Source organism: Rhododendron vialii, chromosome 2a (genome assembly GCF_030253575.1).
Source record: "Rhododendron vialii isolate Sample 1 chromosome 2a, ASM3025357v1".
NCBI lineage: Eukaryota > Viridiplantae > Streptophyta > Magnoliopsida > Ericales > Ericaceae > Rhododendron > Rhododendron vialii.
Window position 1 is genome coordinate 5,460,496 of NC_080558.1, and position 21,464 is coordinate 5,481,959.

Consider the following 21,464-nt stretch of genomic DNA (forward strand, 5'->3'; position numbering starts at 1 on the left):
ATGGATGTTCTCCAATCAACCTGCTTTCCAAAGTTATTGCGGTGTTGTTTGCCAAGAATGCAGCTTTCGCATATCTCATTTGGACGTTGAATATGAGGTAAGCCCTTGACCATCTTCTTATTTGTCAACAGCTTCAAGCTTTCAAAGTTGAGGTGTCCATATCTGAGATGCCATATCCAATCTTTGTCATTGATAATGGCATTGAGGCACTTTGGCGTGTCATGAAGAATAGTTAGCGGAAACATCCTGTTCTTCGCCATCATTACTCGAGTAATCAGCTTCCCTCGAGCATCTGCAATCGTCAATTGCATATCCTTTAGGCTAATTTGATAGCCTTTTTCCAGCAGCTGGCCAAGACTAAGAATATTAGTCTTCATTTTTGGAACATAATAGACATTGGAGATGAATGCATGATCTCCATTCTTCCTTTTGATTATAATATCACCTCTCCTTTGAACTGGTACTTTAGAGAGGTCACCAAAAGAAATATCTCTCTGAACCTTTTCATCAAGCTCAGTAAAAAGCTGCCTTGAGCCGGTCATATGATTACTGGCTCCAGAATCAAGAAACCATGTACCTTGATCCTGCTCAGTAGGACTGTGCGCCATGAGACTCATTGAATCACCTCCTGTTGGCTCTTTGTCTGCATAGTTGGCTGTTTCACCAACTTGATTTAATGTTGGTCTTCCCCGGCACTCGTTGCTATAGTGGCCATACTTTTCGCAATTGTAACACTGAACGTTACTTTTGTCAACGTTCGAACGGTTGTTGTAACCGCCTCTTCTGCCTTGTCCTCCTCCTCTTGGATTATGACTTTGCTGTCCTTGTCTACCTCCTCTTGGAGCATAGTTTTGTTGTCCTCGACCACCTCCTCTTGGAGCATGATTTTGATTCCCTCCTCTGGAAAATCCTTTGCCACCTCTGCCTTTGGAATTTGAATTTCCAGAGCCTTTTCCATGGGACCCATAGCCTCGTCCCCTCTGAGATGTCCCCCCTTGCTCGTACCTTCCTTCATTGAGGGATAACTTCATTTGTAGAGATTGTTCCAAGGCTCTATCATCGTCTCTGTGCAACTTCTGTTCGTGGGCTTGCAGCGAACGCACGAGCTCTTCAATAGACATGGTTGAAACGTCTTTAAATTCTTCTAACGTAACAACGATGAAGTCGAATCTGCGATCCAAAGATCGCAAGATCTTTTCTATAACTCTCGTGTCGGTGAGAGCTTCGCTATTTCTCCTCATTTGATTTGAAACCACCATAATTCGAGCATAATACTCAGAAATAGATTCTGAGGATTTCATTCGTAAAGACTCGAATTCACCTCGTAGAGTTTGAAGGCGAATCCTCTTTACTTTGTCAGCACCTCTGTAGGTCTTCTGCAGCATCTCCCAAATTTCTTTGGAAGTTTTGGCGGAAGCGATGATCTCGAACGTGGCTTCGTCAAGTCCTTGATAGATGATGGACTTGGCTTTGCAATCCTGCTTTCGCTCGGCACGGAGCGTCGTCTTTTGTTCTTCCTTTAAAGCTGTTTCAGCTTCTTTTAAGGTGGGTTCATCGTAACCTTCTTCTACCACCTCCATAACATCTTGAGCACCAAGCAGTGCTCTCATTTGGATGGACCAATCATCATAATTGTCCTTGGTGAGCTTTGGAATAACAGTTTGGGATGTTCCGTCAGCCATTGAACTTGAAAGAATGACGGAAATACGTCTGGCGGGGATTGAAATGTAATCTCTCAAACTTCAGGGACCTAAAGTTTAATTAGGCCTGTTGGATCTGTGTGCCAGATGCACTGGATGACTCCTTCTACTTCAACGTTACCAAACGTTAAATGCTTGGCAACTACCAGACTACAACGCTCTGCTTTGAAATATCTTCTTCACATGTAAAAACATGTGCAGCAACAGCAAATTGGATCAGACACATAAATAACTCAAGTGGTGGGGTGCTCAAAAAATTTTGGTTTTTGACTGAATCGATTTTTTTTTGTTTTGGCCAGCGGAGGAAAAAAAAACAAAGTTTGTTCTCTGTTCGGCCGGACTGTGGTTTTGGAGCCGTCGGTTGATTGACTGAAAATTGCGAGAACTTGATCTGATTGTCTTGGAAAGGCGAACAGATTCCAAAGATCAAGCTATGAAGCCGAGGACTTCTGGGTTTCGAATGAAACAGAGGCTGCTCGATTTTCGTCGCCGGACTCGAAGGCGATCAATGATCTTGAATTTGCACTCAAAGATCTGATTTTTGAGGGAGCTATTTTCTGGTTGAAAAATAGCAGGCCGAAGGTATGTTATATTTTCGAGAGAGAGAATTTTTTCGGAAAGAGCCTAGTGCTCTGGTACCACTTTGTTGGGTGGAGGAGTATTGATCACACACTTATAATGTATGAAACTCACAAGAGAATTGCACAAACACACTCACAATATATTGAACTCACTCAATCTGAAAATAACATATAAGGAGGAGGAGTTTCTCTATCTCTGTAACTCTCTTATTCTCTTACTCCACTAATATCTTTTACATAATCAGAATACATTCTTTTATAGGCAAATCAAGCAGACAAATAGATAATCTTGCAATAAATGCAAAGATCACAAATTGAAATACAGAAGCTTAAATTCAATACCCACGTTATTGTTCTTGCTCTTCTTGCAGGCTTATTTGACTTTCATTCTTCACCAACTTACCCTTCCACTTGCAGGCATTCATAGCCTCCAAAACAATAGTTTCACACGTTCCAAATCAAGCTTACTGGTTTTTCAACACTAGGTACACCTTGTGCACGAATGCATGCCCATTGAAGGGAATAAGTTTTGAGATAGGCTAGATATGTCCAGTTTGTAATTTTAGAGCCGGAAGCAATAAAAGAGCATGAAAATAGGTAGAAATATATATTACATAGATTGATTAAAGTAGCAAAAACATTAGATGGTTTACATATGGACCACATAGTCTATTTACAGATGCTGAAGGAGCATAACAGCAATAAAGTTCAGAGTAGTCATAGAAAGCAGTGAAAAAGTACTTGGAAAGGTAACTTTTCATAACAAAATATTGTTCATGGAAGCCTTTTTGGCCTCAGTTCAACCTGGGTTTTTTGACCGGAATTTCCTTGGCTCATGGCCAGATGCTGATGCGGTGGTGTTTTTTTCTTTATATTTGTTGGAGTTATTTTTCCCCTTAATGGGGCTTATAGTTAAATTGGGCTTATAGTAATTGTTGTCCATTTGATGGGGTTATTTATCTTATTGGGCTTGGATATCTCGTGAGCTCTCACATAATAGATGTAGTTTCCAGTAGTTTGTATTTTATACCTAATATAATGATCTCTCCTACCGATTGGCCAAAAAAAAAAAATCCACCGATAATGTATACAATTGTATCGATATCAAAGATTAGTGTATTGATATTTATGAATGCCTATCCGTGAAGGAGGCATTGAAATTCTAACTTATATGACATCATATTATCCCATTTTAAAAAGGAAATGGATCATCTAGCTCCACTGGTTTGTAATTGTGGTTCCTATTTTAGTGTTTTGGACTTGAATTGGAATGGTGGGTGGGTTTATCATAGAGCTGTGGTGGGAGAAGGTGACTGGTTTGACAGTGGAAGACGGGAGGGTGCCGGGCTTGTGTAAGACAATGTGCATGTGTGCATGTGTATCTAGAAGATGGTGGATGTTTGGTTGTATGGCGTACATTGTCAAGCCAATAAGCAAAATTAGGGTCCAATTTTGAATCAAAAGAGTATGATAATTCAGGAGCATGTATGCGCTCCGATCCCATGGACTAGTTAAACCGTTACCTAGTTTGAGGTGGAATACTTGTAAAAATAAAATAAAATGCATTATTTTACGACAACAGTCCCACTTAAGGCTAGTCAGAAGGCTTCATTGGAATTATCAAATGTGTTGGGAGAGCCAAACTTCGAGAGTTTATTTGGAGAGCTCATTGAAGACCAAAATCAGCAAACATTAGCAACATCCTTTAAGAGCCATTTTTATAGGATGAGTACGAAATTAAGGGTTAGGTTGTGATGTAGAACACGTGGAGGCCCAATTTCATGATCAATTGGACCGGTAGAAGCCTCGGAAGTCCAAACGTTGTTTAATTGCAAATTACCCGATTTGGCAACTTTCGGACGAGCTCGGATCGGGCCCAAACTTGGTGAGCTAACTTATTTTCGCACTACGGTCAATACTCACCACCCTAAGTCAAGATTGATGGTATTTTTCGGCTTAAAACCTTCGTTTAGGCCTCTAATTGGACATATTTACCGTTTTAGAGAGAGAGAGAGAGAGAGAGAGAGAGAATTTGGTTCAGGAAAATTTTTCATGCCAGAGAGGTACAAGGGATTTCCTGCGTTTTTACAAAAAACTACTCGGATCAAGCTTTTTTCTGTCATATTTTTTTTTGATTTCTCACGTGTACATTTAAAATCACTTTTTAAACACATTGAATGGTTCGGATCGTCAAAATTTGATTGGGAACAACATCAATTTCATGAGGTCCTTGTTTCGATACTAATGAGGAATTGAGATGGGATTAAGACATGAAACAATTACTAATGAATCGAATTAACCTTAGCGGGAATTAAAGGTGATGTATTATGAGAGAATGACCTGTTTCGTAAAGTGAAAATAAAAACTTAAAAAATAAGAATCTTAGCGAAATGAGACCTAAGCTAAGCAGGATCAATTTATATCAACTGGAGTACGTTGACGAAGACAAAGAGGAAGGCTACAGTCAAGGGAGACAGAGACGGACACATTGATCGAGCAAGAGATGGAGAGAATTGAAGCACCATATATTTTCCTTGTAGTATTTGAATATTTCGTGTGAATCCACATAGTATATTGAGTGAACTGAGGAAGAAATAGTTAAAATCCACGACTTTGACGAAGACTGCGGAGTCTGACCCATGCACTGAGCGAGAAGCACCATTTTCCTTGTTCACATTGACTGGCTGACAATCACTACTAGATATGGATAAGAGAATATCTCAGTCCTATGATCTTGCGGTAAGCTGTAACCTGTAAGTAAGTAACCTATAGCTAGCTCTTATTTAAACAAAAGCAAAGGCCATCTCTATTTTTTAAGTGTGTATACACACACACTTGACCTTTGAACTATCCCGTCTAGTCTAAAAGTTGTACCGGAGAGGAACCGAATCCAATTCAATCCGTTGTCCATGCCTATCATTATCTCCCTTCCCTATGCTTGTACTGTGCCATTCTGATGACAAATATTTAGTTGGAAAATCCTATGTGTACCGACCATTTTTGGACCGAAACCGTACCGACGGCCGCGCGCGGCCGTCTCCGGCCACCGGACGGCCGATCCGAGCCGTCCAAAAATTTTAAAAAAAAAAACCGAGGGGCCCAACGCGGGAATCAACGTCATCCGATGTGTGTAGGGTGCTTGATCTAAACACCCTATTTTTCGTGTATACAGTACGGTTTCGGTCCAAAATGGTCGGTGTATATAGCAGTACTCTATTTAGTTGGTAAATCTTGCAAAGTAAACCACGTGGCTGTTGGTCGTAAATTAAGGAGATTAGAGAATTGATGTGACGACGACCAAACTTAACAATTTACTGCTCGACTTGTTGGACGTACTCGTTAATTAGAAGCCTTACTGCCTTAATGATTTCCTCCTGTCTCTTTTGTGTGTAAGAATCTTTTTGAGTCTTCCTGTTTGTCTTTCCTTTCTCCCGTCTTCCCCGTTAACAATGAAAAGTTTGGTTGATATTTTCTGTATTGTGCCAGCTCAATGAATGTTTTATTTTTTGCTCGGCAAATGAAACTATTTTATAAAACTCGAAAGGGTACATCGAGGGAGAAAAAAAGAAAGCAGACATAACTAGTCCATTCAACACAATGTTGGACAGACACAACACCTCAACACGAACTACAACTTAAGCTTACGAATACCATCAGGGTACACGTTAAACTCCTCCACCAAATAAATCTTGATTGCGAACTTGGTTTTCATCCACATTGCGACTCTACACGAACTACAACTTAAGCTTACGAATACCATCAAGGTACACGTTAAACTCCTCCACCAAATAAATCTTGATTGCGAACTTGGTTTTCATCCACATTGCGACTCTAGTTTTTACCAATTTCCCCACCTCTTCAAAACTCGTAGTAGCGTTGTTAAACACATTGTCATTCCGAGCCAGTCATAGAGACCACAGTGTGGCATAGCAAGACACTACCCACACAAATTTCTCCAGATTCCTAAACCTGATATCAAACCACCACAGAGCCAAATCTGATAACGATTTCGGACATACCCACGTCACATGCCACCAATCCAAAATAAGAGACCAGGTCTTCCAATAAAATTGGCGTTGCAATAACAGATGGTCTGGTGTTTCAAGATGCAAGGAGCACAAAGGGCAGGAAACCGATTGACCCTCTAGAACGATATTCCTGCTAGATAGCACTGATCTAGTTGGTACCCTCTCCTGAATTGCCATCTACAAAAATATTTCCACCTTAGGAGGGCAGAGGTTCTTCCATACAAAATGGAAGTCTAGTCATGGCATGAGATGGACTCCCACCACCTCAAAACCCCATTCTTTTATCACTAGAGTTTCCTTTTTGAAATAATTTGTTTGGTTGCCCCACCAATTAATCTTTCAAGAGTCGTATCATATGTTCCTAGACTAAGGTCCCGTTCCGAAACTCAATATAAGTACTTATTTTTTAAGAAGGCAATTTCAAGCTTAAAAATAATGTGTTTACGCAAATAATTTTTCTATCAATATGGATCTTGTTTGATAGATCTCACCGAGATCTTTTATACGGTGCAAAAAAAATTAAAAAATTATTTTTCATTTACATTATTTTTGAATTTGAAAATGTGAAATAAGTACTTATTTTTTAAGAAGGTCTTCTGGAACGGGGCCTAATACCCACATGGTGAATAGTTGATTTAGAAATAAAGTTTAGTGCTTTCATAGCTTAAGAAACAGAGACGATTGATGCGAGTAGATTGATAGTTAATTGGTAAGTACCATATACTTTCGTGCATTTGACAATGACGGGTATTCAAATCCCACTAACTTCATGCGTACCTACCACAAAGAACAAAGCCATTTATGAACTCCTAATGACCAAATTAGAGAAGAAAATGTGTACAAGATGATGTTAAAAGTTTAGCTATGGCTCTTCTAGCAGCTTATAGCATGCGGTCGAAAACTTGAAGAACGAAATCTAAAAAAATTTGTATTACACGCGTACATAGTATCATAATGAAAATAACAAACAACCATATGCAAGAAAAATTTGGTGTAATGAGAATAAATTTGGTCCATATATTCAATACCATGGATAAAATTAAAGTATATTTTTTCTAATTGCATAACAAACTATAAAAAAAACATTATGACAATAGTTTTTAGTACCTCCGTCCATGTTAAGAAGCCGTCACTCCAACCCGTTTGAAATAACATGGGTACAATGATAACAAAATCTAGTGATAAAGAATAGTCTGAATAGCGATTACAAAATTCTTAAGGATCACTATTCCTTTGAACTAACAACTTATGATTTTACTACTATATGAGATTTTTTATTGATTGGTGAAATCATTAGGCGGCCCCACTGTTACTTAATAGGATTTACTCAATTTGAGTGTCGTAGTCTTTTTTAGATGTAGAAGGTATATATGTTTTTTTTTTTTTGATCCGCAAGGTATATATGTTTACAATGGGTGCCATATGTTCGAATTTTATGCTAGACCACTACTACAAAATGGTATAAAGATCGCGGTCCAAAAACTAAAAAGATCTTACTTTTTTTAAAAGCGTAATAAAATGTTATGGACTATAGTTTTAATCCCAGTTATACTAAAAAACTGAGATGGAAAGATTTTTTAATCTCAATAATCTAAAAAGTGAGATTGTAACTTGAAGAATAAATCTCATTCTCAAAAAATTGAGATTATATATGAAAGAATATATATCGTTTCGAAAAAAATTGAGATAGAAAGATTTTTTAATCTCAATAATCTAAAAGTGAGATTGTAACTTAAAGAATAGATCTCATTTTTGAAAAACTGAGATTGTATATGAAAGAATATATTTTATTTTGGAAAAACTGAGATAAAAACAACATTTAATCTCAATCATTTAGAAACTGAGACCGTAAGTTAGAGAATACATCACATTTTTTTTAGGCTTGAGATGAAAGCTCTTATCTAGGAAAAGTTGAAAGTTGCTTGCCCTTTAATCGACTCCGCGTGCAATACCCCTAAATAAATGTCACTCTCAACTATTCTACAAAAAAATATTTCGTCAAAAAATAGAGTACTTTCGTTGATGAAAATATATTTCGTCACCAAATGGGTACCTTTGGTGACAAAATTTATGAAGGTTGTGTTTCGTCGCCAAATGCATTTCGAGTATAACTCTTTACTCAAAACTCCATTAATTGAGATAATTCAAATTGGGTTTGAACAACACAAACGGCTACAACTTTCATATTTATTAAAATTTCTAATTTTAATATTTAAAGGTTCAAAATGATGTTCGAAATATATTTTAATGTTAAACACATATGTTATATATTAAATATTTCAATTACATATTGAAAAGTGTTTGTGGTGCAGTTGGTTGAAGCTTTTATACAAAACTCAAGAGACTTAGGTTCAAAATCCAACAGGATAAATAAAGTGGGATTTTTTTCCTTAGGAAAATGCCACTTTTAATCTCGATTTTTTCAAAAATTGAGATTATTACTTTCTAAACAACCACGGTTTTATAATGAAACTGAGATGTTAAGCTATTAAAGGTCACGGTTTTGTCATTTTTAATCATAGTTTTTATATTTTTAATCATGGTTTTAATGAATTTTAATCACGATTTTTATCCTGTGGTTAAAAGATAGGGACTTTTAGTTACACCATAATAGACCACGGTTTTGAATGCGAGATTAAAAGTTAAAGATCACATCAAATGACCGAGGTCTATCTATTTTTGTAGTAGCACTACAAGAAAAATGAAAATTAGTGACGAAAAAGTGGCGACGAAATTTAATTTTGTCACTAAATGAGTATATTTGGCGACGAAAAAATAAATTCGTCACTACTTTGATAACTTTCGTGACGAAATAATTTTGTCACCAATTATGCCTGTTTAGCGACGAAAAAAATATTTTCGTCACTAAAGGTACCCATTTGGCGATAAAATATATTTTTCGTCGCCGAAAGCTTAAAAAAGGTGACAAAATTATTTTTCGTCGTCAAAGATAATCATTTGGTGACAAAAAATATATTTCGTCGCCAAATGTGAGCAATTTAGTAACGAAATATTTTTTTCGTCACCAAATGCTTAACTTTGGTGACGAAAAATAATTTCGTCACCATTTTAACGCTTTCAGCGACAAAAAATATATTTCGTTGTCAAATGGGTACCTTTCGTGACGAAATTTATGAATTGCGCTTTGTCACTAAATGTATTTCGGACATAACTCTTTACTAAAATCTCCGATTGAGATAATTCAAATTGGGTTTGAACAATAACTCAATTGCCTACAACTTTCATGTTTATCAAAATTGCTAATTTTAATGTTTAAAGGTCCAAAATTACATTCGAAATATATTTTCATGTTAAACATATGTGTTATATATTAGATATTTCAAATATTTACTGAAAAGTGTGTGTAGTGTAGTTGGTTGAAGCTTGCGCGACAAACTCAAGGGATTTGGGTTCGAAACCTAGCAGGAGCAAGAAAGATGGATTTCTTTTCCCATATGAAAACATCTTTTGCAACGAAAAATTTCGTCACCGATTTCTTATATTAGTGACAAAAAATTTCGTCATCAATGTGACCCATCGGTGACGAATTTTTTCGTCGTCAAAAAGCACAATAAGTGAAGAAAAAAATTTCGTCACCAATTATTCAATTTTTGGTGACGAAATATATCGTCATTAAAAGGCACTATAGGTGACGAAAAATAAATTTCGTCACCAGGTAGGAATTCTCGACAACATTTAGTCGACAAATTTTTTTTCGTCATCTATATTATTTGTGACGAAAAACATGCAATTTGTGACGATTTTCATTCGTCACCCAATTGAATTTTTCTTGTAGTGTAGTGGACTACCTTTCAACAAGATAAACATGAGTATATTACAACTAGAAAGGCTTTTTAGAACCCTAATAACATTCCAAATCTAACAAGTTTATCACTTAATTTAAAGTGGTTACTAGTAATTCATTAATCATTAATGCCTTCCTCATTAAACTATTATTTTCTTTTGGATTTTCGTTCTTCATTGTAGTCGACGTTCAGAACCGGGAAGGATACTGGATGGGGCCGACTATTGTAACCACAAATTTCCTAAGCCTAGTCTGTTCCAAACCTAACCCATAAATCTTATAACAATTTTCTAAATGCATCCCCAAAAATTCTCCTAACTTCCAAAATTGTCCCTACATACCCAAAAACGAATTTTTTTCCCAAAATTGAACCCTCTCTCATGCACCACCACCAAATCCTCCATAACCACCGTCACCACCACCACCACCACCACCACCACGATTCTGCCCTTCTCCCTTTCTCCCCGTTTCCCTCTTCTCTGTTGTCCGTTCACCACTGCCGCCGCCGTCCATTCACCACCATCGCCACCGATCCAGACCAGTCGAACACCGAAAGCAGCACACCCTTCCTCCACCACACCCATCCAACACCAATCGAACATTCAGTTACGAAAATTGCTACGAAAATCGGAAATTAACTTCCGAAAATGTTTACAAACTTCCGAAGATGCGTCTTGTCTTTTTTTTTTTGGGGGTTAAAAATGTAGATTCTGACCGTTAAAACGCAAATTACGAACGCGTCATGCTTCGTATAACGCAAATGAAGATGCGTCATGTTCTTTCTTCCCGTTCAAAATGTAAAATCTGAATGCATCATGCTCTGTATAATGCATTTTGTGAATGCGCGATTAACATCACGCATTTCGCTAATGCACGATGGTATTGGTTCGTCGGCGTTGTCGGCATCATCTTTATCATCCACTGTCTCTCCCAGCTTCTGGATGTTACCGATTTCTACCCCTTACACGTGGTGGGTCCGGGAAGGATGATGATCGCGATCGACGGCCATAATGACAGACCCGCTACTGCCCACCACGAGATTTCAACCGGAGCTTCCTTTGGAAACCTCAAAAACAAACAGATTTTCTCTTTGCTTTGAGGGTTTGGGGGAGGGGATTTTGGAGCATAAACCCAGGGCGGAGGTGTCTGCCGACTGGTATGGTGGGACTCTTCTAGGGTTTTTACAGGAAGAAAAGTGGGGAGGAAAATGATAAATGATTTTTTGTTATCCTAAAATGGCGTTGTTTCATTAGGAGTATTTTTTCAACTTTTTTAAGGGCATTTTTATCTAAAAGTAATTAATTTTATAACTGGATACGTTTAAAAAATTTATGGTTGCAAATAGCTGTCCTTACTGGATACATCAGTCTGATAGAAGCTTTTCGTCACAAGGTTTGACACGACACCGTTTTTAAGATCAATCTACTTCACTTTCACAGTTTCACTCCTAGAACTGTCCCAATCCAAGAAATCCCACCAAAATATTCTCCAGAAAAGATGACTTTTCTTTCCTAAAAGTTCACAGCTTTCTTTTCCGAGAGAGAGAGAGAGAGGTGTGAAGGCATGCTTTGTCGGCCATAAGAGAATTCACCTAAAGACCCTTTAACATCATTCCAACAAAAAATACACAATTAAAACCAAAATCACGACTTGGGTTTTGTTCTCTTCCTTTCCCCCAAGTAAAATCCCCACACAAAGCCCTTCTGATTCATTCCATTTGTTTTTGATTTTTAGTATAAGGTATCTGTCAACCATACAAAATGGAAGTCTAGTCATGGCATGAGATGTACTCCCACCACCTCAAAACCTCATTCTTTTATCTCTAGAGTTTCCTTTTTGAAATAATTTGTTTGGTTGCCCCACCAATTCATCTTTCAAGAGTCGTATCATACTCCATCCGTCCCGGTTTGTTTGTCTCCTTTTTGACTTTTTGAGAGCGTTTGACCTCTCAAATAATTAACTATAATTTTCAATTCGTAATGTTTTTAATATGCAATATGGATCTTGTTTGATAGATCTTAATTAGTTTTATTATACAAAATCTTCAAAATCATAAAAAAATATTATAAATTGTAAGATATAAGTATATTTTTGAAAGACACGTATTTCGACAATTGGACAAACAAATTGGGACGGAGGAAGTATGTTCCTAGACTAATACCCACATGGTGAATAGTTGATTTAGACATAAAGTTTAGTGCTTTCACAGCTTAAGAAACAGAGACGATCGATAATAGTTACTCCTCATTGGTAAGTACCATATACTCTCGCGCATTTGATAATGACGGGTATTCAAATCCCACTAACTACATGCATACCTACCACAAAGAACAAAGTCGTATATGAACTCCTAATGACCAAATTAGAGAAGAAAATGTTTACAAGATGATGTTAAAAGTTCAGCTTTGGCCCTTCTAGCTTATAGCATGCGGTTGAAAAATTGAAGAACGAAATCTAAAAAAATTAGTATTACACACGTACATAGTATCATAATGAAAATAACAAACTACCATATGCGAGAAAAATTTGGTGTAATGAGAATAAATTTGGTCCATATATTCAATACCATGGATAAAATTAAGGTATATTTTTTCTAATTGCATAACAAACTATAAAAAAAGCTTGTGACTTACAATGAGTCCATACTCCATGCACAAAAAGGATTTGGAAGCGAGAATGTGAAAGAATCATACCAGAAGATTTTGTGACTTACAATGGGTTTTGGACTTAACCCAAGGATTCCCAAAGAAGGGGTCCACTCACCTCTGGACCTTTCCATTGTGTGAAGTATCAAGGTTGATGAGTCCTAAAACCCAAATATATATAAAAGACAAAATACGAATTACCTCTCTATGGTTTAAGTATTTGACAAATGACCACCTTGAGCTAGTTTTACTAATGATCAGTTTGTCTCCCAAGGGTTTTGAAGTAAAGTGCATATCAAACTCCGTTAACATAAAAAAGTCCTAAAACCCAAATGGAAGCAAAGTATGTAGTAGTTATGCAACAATTAGTTTATTTGTGAGAGTTTTGTATGAGAATTTGTTTAAAAAAAAGAAGTTAATTATCAAAAATCTGCATTACCTAAATTTTTAATGCACTTGAGAAACAACTGTAACAGTTATTGTTCTTGATCTTAGTTGTAAATTGGCAAAATGGGCCCAAAGTTTCAAGAAAACAACAGGCCGGGGAACAAATTATTTTAAAACTGTATTGATGAGCATGCGTATACATTATAAGGACCAAATTCATAATCTTAATTGTATTGACAGTTCCGTATGACAAAACACATATTTTATATTAAGTTGTAATTTTATTATTTTTATAGGCTAGTGAGTCTGTATAGGATTAGAGTGGAAGAAATCTATTTATTTGTAATTGAGTGAGAGTAAATCGAACGTCTAAAGGCAGAATGACTTCGCAAATGAAAATGGGCTAAATCGGAACGGATTGATCGGGATATCAATCAAATATCCATCGGAAGCTACAGACACACATGATTGTTTTCATATTTCCTATTTTGCTTCTAGGGTACAGGAAAAAGTGCAAACAGTCAAAAGGCTTTGCCTGGAAGTGTATAAAATGAGGAAAGCTCTTCGAGCCATTGAAATATATATGTGTGACGGCAGTAAATAAAAAGGAGGGAGGCAAGCCACATACATGTGTGGACTGTAATTGAAAAAAAGAAAAGCGGCATAAGTGAGGATATGCGGCTGTTTTTTTAGAGCGATTCCGAAGAGGGATTTTCATAAAAGTTTTGGAGGGCTTGTGGACTCAAGACCGTTAGCGATCAAGATTATTGGGTGCGGTGTACGTGTGACTCGGCAAGTGATACTTAGAACGTTGTGAGGATTTACTACGTTTGGATATGTATATCTGTAACTGCACAATGATTAATTATAGTGATTTAATTATTTCCCGTGATTTTTACCTGGCCATTCAGGGGTTTTCCACGTATATCTCTGCGTTTTATGATTGATTGATTGCGTAGTTTTTGCTGGTAGTATTACTTGGTGATTCGCATTCATGCTGTTAGGGTTTTTTTACAGATTGTTAAGATACCCTAATTTTTCAATTGGCATCAGAGCGGGCTGCTCCTTCCATTAGGTTTAATTTTTCCTAAAGCAGATCCATCATAGTATGAACATGAATCACATGTCTAGAAATTTTCCTATACTTGATGCTGATAATTTTGATTATTGGAAATCTAGAATGAGGGCTATAATGAGATTACCCGGTGAAGAAATTTGGGACTCGTGTATTGTGGGGTACACTCGACCCGTGAAAAACGTGAAAACTATAGAGGATATTAGGATAAGCCGGTTCAAAAAACTCAACTGGAGTTATTGGACAAAGAAAAAGGTTTACTTAGGCTAACAATTGTGCACTTGATTTTTTATTTGCTGCTGTTGATATAAATGAGCACAGGAAAATAGCTAACTGCAAAATTGCGAAAGAGGCATGGGATATTTTGGTTACTTGCCATGAGGGGACAGACGTTGTAAAGCAGTCTAAGCTGCAAAGGCTTACCATGGAGTTTGAGACCATCAGCATGCAGGAGGAAGAGACCTTCAATCAATTCTACTCCAAGCTCATCGCCATCGTCAATAGCTGCGAGAACTTGGGTGAGCCAATTTCTTCTTTTCGTATTATTAAGAAAATTTTGCACTCCTCACCTCCTAGATTTAAAAAACATAATCAATTCTCCTATGGCAAAGAAGCAAACGACAACTGTGGTAAACGGAAAAAATGAGGCTTATATAGTTATAAATTTGGTGGCGGTAGTGGTTTCGTGGTTGCAACAAGATAAAAAAAATGAAAAAGTATATTTTGAACTTATCCGAGCAAGTGTTGATGCCTCATTTGAACTTATCTGAGCAGTAAATTAACAAATAACAGTTAGCCGCTTTTAAGTCGCGTGGTATATACTTTTGGGTTATGATCGAGTTGAAAAGTTTAGCGGAGCTTTTGACGTGTAGTTTGTTGCAAATAGGTTAATTAATTATTACTAGTACAAATGCTATTTTCTTTATAATACTGTAACTGATATTTAAATTGTGAATGACCTCACGCTCACAAATTCTTGTCGTTGTCACTGCGTTCGTAGCGAGGGCTTTATGCTAGTTGCATGGTTATACCGAGGTAGGTCCATTCTTGACCGTTGAGCTTCTCGTACTATAAATACAAGATATCCACTGTACTGTCCCTTCATCCAAAAAAAAGTTTCGAAACAAATACTTTAGAGAGAGGGAAAGAGAGAGATGGAGGAGATGCGTGAGGCAGCAATGGCTTATTACGCGAACATGTCCGAAGACCAACAAAAAGAGCTTCTGGAATTCTACAAATCATTAGACACAAACGAAGACGGGAAAGTGAGCATCCATGAGTACTTGGATTTCCTCGTACGAAAAGGCGTCACCCAACACGTGTCGCCAGATCTGTTCAAACTCCTCGACAAGGACGACGGCGGCACCCTGGATTTCGAGGAATCCGTTACGTTTTTCTATATGTTCACGTGCAACAGGCTGGTGATCTGTGCTGGGTGTCGGTCCTACTTGTGGGGCCTCCATTTCCTATGTGTCGAATGTTACAATGCTGACAAAAAGAAGACATATGAGCTGTGTTGTTCCTGTTATCGTAACAAGAACTTCACCCATGAGCACTCCTCTTTCATGGACAACTATGCTCTCCTCCGGACTGAACAAGCAATGGTAACATACTGCTACCCCTCCTCCTACATACAACTGTTTGCTGTTATTATAAACTGGATTTTTATATGTATTCATGGTTGAAGTTCTTATTACGATAACATGAACAGCAGAGGTCGTACGACTTCTCCTTGTTAACCTTGTAACATTTGACACATACGAAATCGAGGCCCCATAGGTAGGTACGTCCCACACCCTTCACTACAACACGAAAGGGCCATAGCGCGGATTAAGTTTCCTTGCCAAAGCACCTGATTTCCTCGCAAAACGTATTAGCGAGGAAAAAAAAAATTTCCTCACCTATTCCGACACAATTGCGAGGAAACTTTTCGTCGCTAAAGGCTGTGAATGTGAATTTACTATTACCAACAGTAATTGAAGAGGAAAAACTTTCCTCGCTAAAATAAATCCAAAAAGTAAACAATACCTCCGCGTTTTTTGCCACTCCCAGCACTTAAACCTTAGTTCTCTTGTGTAGGACACCTAACACCTATCCACCAAACTACTTTGCAATTCTAAGTGAAATTGTGAACTTTTTTTTATATATTATGTTTTTGCATCTCTTTCAACTTTCCAAATTAGTTTCTTCAACATTAATTATGGCCTTTCAACTTTTTGTACTCCTATAGTGTCTAAAATTTATTTGAACAAATTTAATTTTTTGCTAGCACAATAATTTTTTTTTGTTGAAGCATGTTATATTCGTATCCGACAACAACTTTTGAACGACTAATAATATGTGTCATTATTCTAATTTTTTGATGGAATTATTCTTAGCTTTTATGGAATGAGATTTTTGTCATCATAAGCTAGCTCGAGATATATTTTAATATCAGATTATGAATGACAAGTTTCATCACTATTATTTTTTAATTTTAAGAGTGAGCTTATCCTTCTTCTTTTTGCCAAATACAAAGGGTATTATAGATTCGTAATTATTTTTTAAAGCTTTTTTCATCATTGCTATAATAATATGAACAAAATTTATAAATATTCAGATTAGATCATCATAAAAGCACTAAAGACAATACTTTTTAAATTTTTTCCATCTGTAATGAATTTTTTAAAATTTTAAATTACCCAATATCTCTCTCTCTCTCTCTCTCTCTCTCTCTCTCTCTCTCTCTCTCTCACACACACACACACACACACAATATGTATATGTATATATAAAAATATGTATAATACTTACAAAATTGCATTTGAAATTAATATTTAACATATTTATCTGTTTATAAAGGAATGCCATTAGAATCACCTAAGTTGGTTTAAATAAAAATCAATAATGGTTCACACAAAATTCTTTATAGCATGAATGTACAATATATATGAAATAGTGCACTTTTTTTGTGTGAAATAGTGTATTTTATGTAGATGTTTTGAAAATAGATTTGTGATGATCTAATTAACTTCGAGATATTTTCAATACGACATCACTTCAAGATGTTTTTAACTTTATTATCTTTTGTTGAGTTTTTCATTACTATGGAATAAATCATCAATACCTACACTTCAAGATATCTTTCTTTGCTAATTAGAATAAAAAAAGTGACAAATATGAGATTTTTTCACCAATTCAATGCGATTGACAGGAAACTATTTTTTCCCGTTTATTACTTTTTTATTTTAATAAATTTGATAATGGTATTGATATATGTAGTTGATTATGTCTTACCATTGTGATGTTACAATTATATATATGAATATAATTAATAATTATTTATATATATAAAAAAATTAATAAGTCGTAAAAAAGGCGAGGAAATCAAATTTTCTTGCCAAAAGCTTACATTTGGCGATTTTCCTCGCCAAATGTAAGCTTTTGGCGAGGAAATCTGTTTCCTCGCAAATAATTTACTTTCAGTGACGAAATTCGTTTTCCTCGCCAAATTTCCTCGCTATAGCTCTTTCGTGTTGTAGTGCTTTGCATAACAAAAACCTTTTGTATGTAATCATATTATAAAAAGTAACACATTCTTTCGAGTGAAAAAAACGAACAAAGAGAGGGAAAATAAATAAATTTCCATGCTCCTGATGTTACGGGTACCGTGTTTGTTTAAGCAGATAATGTGTTGTTTTTTTGGATTTATTACTTTATTAAGAGAGAGATCTCTGTGTCTCACTAGAGTCGACCTTAAGATAAAGCTTGTGTAATAGTCACTTTAGGACTCCAAAAAATTTGGAATTTCAGAGGGCCCTCCTACTGATTTTTAATAGTCTAACAAAAGGACTCATTTTTAATTTTCGTTTTAAGCTCTTGAAAAATCAGGACCAGCACTGTGTCCCACACATGGTTGGTTTATAACCAGGGGCGGACGAAATGGGTTGCTGGGATTTGGTTTTGGCTCTTCCATTCAATATCTTGTGGCCGGTGCTTGTCTTTATTCTTTCATGTGCCATTGTCAAGTTTATTTATAATTTTTTAAATACGCAACAAAAGCTAATAACGTAACTGTTCAAAAAAAAAAAGATAGGGAAATGCAATTTTTTAAATGATTGGTCGCATTCTAGCCGAGTTTTAACCGAACTTTGGGGAACTTTTTTAAAAGTAAATACCGTACATTTTTTTTGATCCGCATAAATTTTTTATTAATCTATGCAATATTACAAAGATTAAAAGGATAGGGAATGGCAATTTTTTATTAATCTATGCATAAATACCGTACAAATTTTTTTTTGATCTGTAAGTGTATTTTTGGTGCAAAAATACACTTGCAGGGGAGTGGCGTTAACAAAGGGAATGACAAAATCAGCAGCCAAGGGATAATGACAGAAATAAAATTAAAATTACTTAATCTCCACACTACCGAGACCAACCAAAGCCCTAAACACCCAAAAACTGAAAGCCCACCACTAAAACCACCACACTGCCGGAAACCACAACCGATAAGGATTTGAAACGCCGCTACCGTCATGCAAACCGTCGTGAATCCACCAGTCCCAAAATCGCCCCGAGCTGGCTGCTAACGCCTCGCATCCCAACGATCACCACCGCCATGACCACCACTGGATCAAAGCCCCACCACCGCTAAAAGCCATCGCTGCTGCCACCCACAAACCTCCCTAGCAAATACCGTACGTTATAGGAAGGTACGTTATAAGCTTTAAGACAGTATTAATTTGAGCAAAGTCCACTTTGACCCCCTGTGGTTATCGCCATGTGCAGATCCCCCCCTTATGGTTCAAAACTAAGCACATAACCTACATGTGGTTTTGAAAATATGCGGATAGACCCTTTGCCGTCATATTTTCGATCAATATTAACGGATACAGCATTAAAAGACCGATATACTCTCATCATGTCCCTTGATTCTTTTTTTTTTTTTTTAAATCTAATCACACCATCCCTTATACCAAAAATTAAATCCAAACTATTGATATTATATATTTTGACGAGTACTACATCTATGCCAAAATTCAAGTCAATCAAAAAATGAAAAGCCCGTGGTCGAATCGATTTTGTTATGAAATTAAAATTTCAAATTTGAATTTACTAAAAATTAGATCACTGGGTTATTGATGCTGGATCGAGATGATTTTTTACAGAAATATTCTATTCTTTATTTAATACATTATGAACGATTTAGATTACATTCTAGAGGCGCGCGAGATACACCTCCGTTAATACAGATGGAAAACATGACAGCATGGGGTGTATCTGCACATTTTCAAAACCACAGGTAGGTTATGTGCTCAGTTTTGAACCATGAGGGGGGTATCTGCACATGGCGATAACCATAGGGGGTGAAAATAGACTTTGCTCTATTAATTTGCTAACAATACATTTGCTTTAGGAAACTTCAGTTCTGTAATGAACGTACTGGACTTGTTAATGTGCAGTTTTTTTTTCTTAAACTTGAATTGATTTGTTTGTTAACTAATTGTGGTCTTTTATGCGTGTAGGACAAATTGAAGAAGGTGGCAAAGGGCGGTGCTGAAATCGCTTGGAGTTTTTTTAAAGCTTATAACGAAAGTAATTAAGAGGAATGATAATGTTAAAATTATAGTACACAAAAAGACTTGTACCATATACAGTGTACAAGACTTTTATACGCTGGAGTTTTGACACCAACAAAAATAATTTTAGCATTATTACTACCCGAAATTAAAGCACATGTCCCGTTAGTAATTCTGCATCTTACAACGTATTGGGCCTTGGCCATTTAAGTGTTTCTGGTTTCTTGGGCTTTGCCCGTTGGGTGTTGGGCTTGACCCATTAGGTTTATTGTTTCGGGCTTAGCCCACTAGGTGTTTAGGACTTTGTCCTATTTGGTGTTGCCTTTTCATTCAACCTGTGGTTGTATTTCCCTCCCCTCTCTACGTCAAGTTTTCGTACATAAAATGTCATCTTTGTCGATTAAAAAAAAAGCTTGCTCTCTTTAGTCTTTTTAATACTTATTCAAACAAGTGAGCAAGATGAGTGAAGTGAAAATAAGAATGTTGAGGTAGATATGTGATAAGACAAGACGAGATGGTAGGTATAACACCTATAAAGGAGAAGTTGAGAGAAAATAGGCTAATGTGGTTTGGGCATGTCTGCCGTAGACCAGAAGATGCGGTAGTTAAGAGATCGGATATGATAGCTCTAGGTAGCAATGCTATGGGGAGGGGTAGACCAAAATTGACAATAGATGTTGTTGTGCGCAAATATATGAGTATAATGGGTTTATGTGAACAAGTAGCCCTTGAGAGAGCTCAAGAGAATAAACGGATTCATGTAGCCGACCTCAAGTGATTGAAATGTAAGGCTTGGTTTGGTTTGGAATACTTATTGAAAGAGTAAAAACATTTCTTTTCAGTTAAACAGAGAGAGAGAGAGAGAGAGAGAGAGAGAGAGAGAGAGAGAGAGAGAGAGAGAGAGAGAGAGAGAGAGAGAGAGGCTTGGAGCAACAATACACAACGGTGAACTTTTACATCAATACAAGAAAATCGGGATCTTACAACGGTCAAAAGCGTCACTAAAGAACACAAAAAACATCGCTAGAGGCTATACCAACGGTCGGCCAAATCGTCGCTGGATCGCTGTAGAGGTATAGTGACGGTTTTGATGAGCGTTGGTACAGATTTTTTTTAGTAACAGTTTCTTTAGCGACGCTTTTAAACGTTGCTAAAGATTTTTTATTTTATTTTTTGAAAAACCACTACTGTTTGATGTAATGTCCACGTGGCCTCCACGTGGCGCTGACGTGGCACATGTGTGGTAGTGTAATAATGTTTGCTCCTCCTGGGAATCAAACCCATGCACGACCTCGTTTGTGCGCGCACGAGTGAACTAGCCGAGTTATCACACAACTTGTGTTAAATCAAACACCTTCTAATATTTATACTATACAAATCGAATTTTTCTTAATCTAATTTTTTAAAATCAGTTAAAATTCAATTTGTACTATACAAACACCTACTAATATCTTCTTCTTTTTGATTGGAACCGTCTATTTTTTACATAGTAACGAGTACATCCTTCATACCAAGAATGAAATTAATCGGGAATCGCTACACACTTGATTGGGCACACAAATTTATTTCATTATAGAAATCTCGTCTCAATAAAGAAGGTATCTAAACTCGATAAAGCCAAATTTTTTCGAGAATGATTGAATCAATAAGGAAAACAAAATCAATGGTCTCGATCATCATGGTTG

At 36.6% G+C, this 21,464-nt stretch overlaps 2 protein-coding genes across 2 annotated transcripts; one reads left to right on the forward strand and one right to left on the reverse strand.

Annotated features, from left to right (window-relative positions):
• Positions 1-219: 219 nt before the first annotated feature.
• LOC131316993 (uncharacterized) lies at positions 220-1,682 on the reverse strand. The gene is made up of 2 exons (XM_058346576.1): positions 1,006-1,682; positions 220-292 (listed from the first exon to the last, which is right to left on the reverse strand). Exons 1-2 carry the CDS (start codon positions 1,680-1,682, stop codon positions 220-222), a joined length of 750 nt encoding a protein of 249 aa, XP_058202559.1.
• Positions 1,683-13,725: 12,043 nt separating this feature from the next.
• On the forward strand, positions 13,726-20,133 carry LOC131317615 (uncharacterized). The gene is made up of 3 exons (XM_058347146.1): positions 13,726-14,739; positions 15,222-15,825; positions 19,726-20,133. The coding sequence occupies exons 2-3, from the start codon at positions 15,376-15,378 to the stop codon at positions 19,801-19,803; spliced, it is 528 nt and encodes a 175-aa protein (XP_058203129.1). The 5' UTR covers positions 13,726-14,739; positions 15,222-15,375; the 3' UTR covers positions 19,804-20,133.
• The last annotated feature ends 1,331 nt before the right edge of the window (positions 20,134-21,464 follow it).

What these genes read in the sequence shown, in the direction of transcription:
- LOC131317615 (XM_058347146.1), top strand. Translation starts at nt 15,376, where the DNA reads ATGGAGGAGATGCGTGAGGCAGCAATGGCTTATTACGCGAACATGTCC. An exon ending in TCCGGACTGAACAAGCAATG is followed by an intron (nt 15,826 to 19,725) that starts GTAACATACTGC and finishes TTATGCGTGTAG; the next exon opens with GACAAATTGAAGAAGGTGGC.
- LOC131316993 (XM_058346576.1), bottom strand. Translation starts at nt 1,682, where the DNA reads ATGGCTGACGGAACATCCCAAACTGTTATTCCAAAGCTCACCAAGGAC. An exon ending in TTATCCCTCAATGAAGGAAG is followed by an intron (nt 293 to 1,005) that starts GTACGAGCAAGG and finishes TGACGATTGCAG; the next exon opens with ATGCTCGAGGGAAGCTGATT.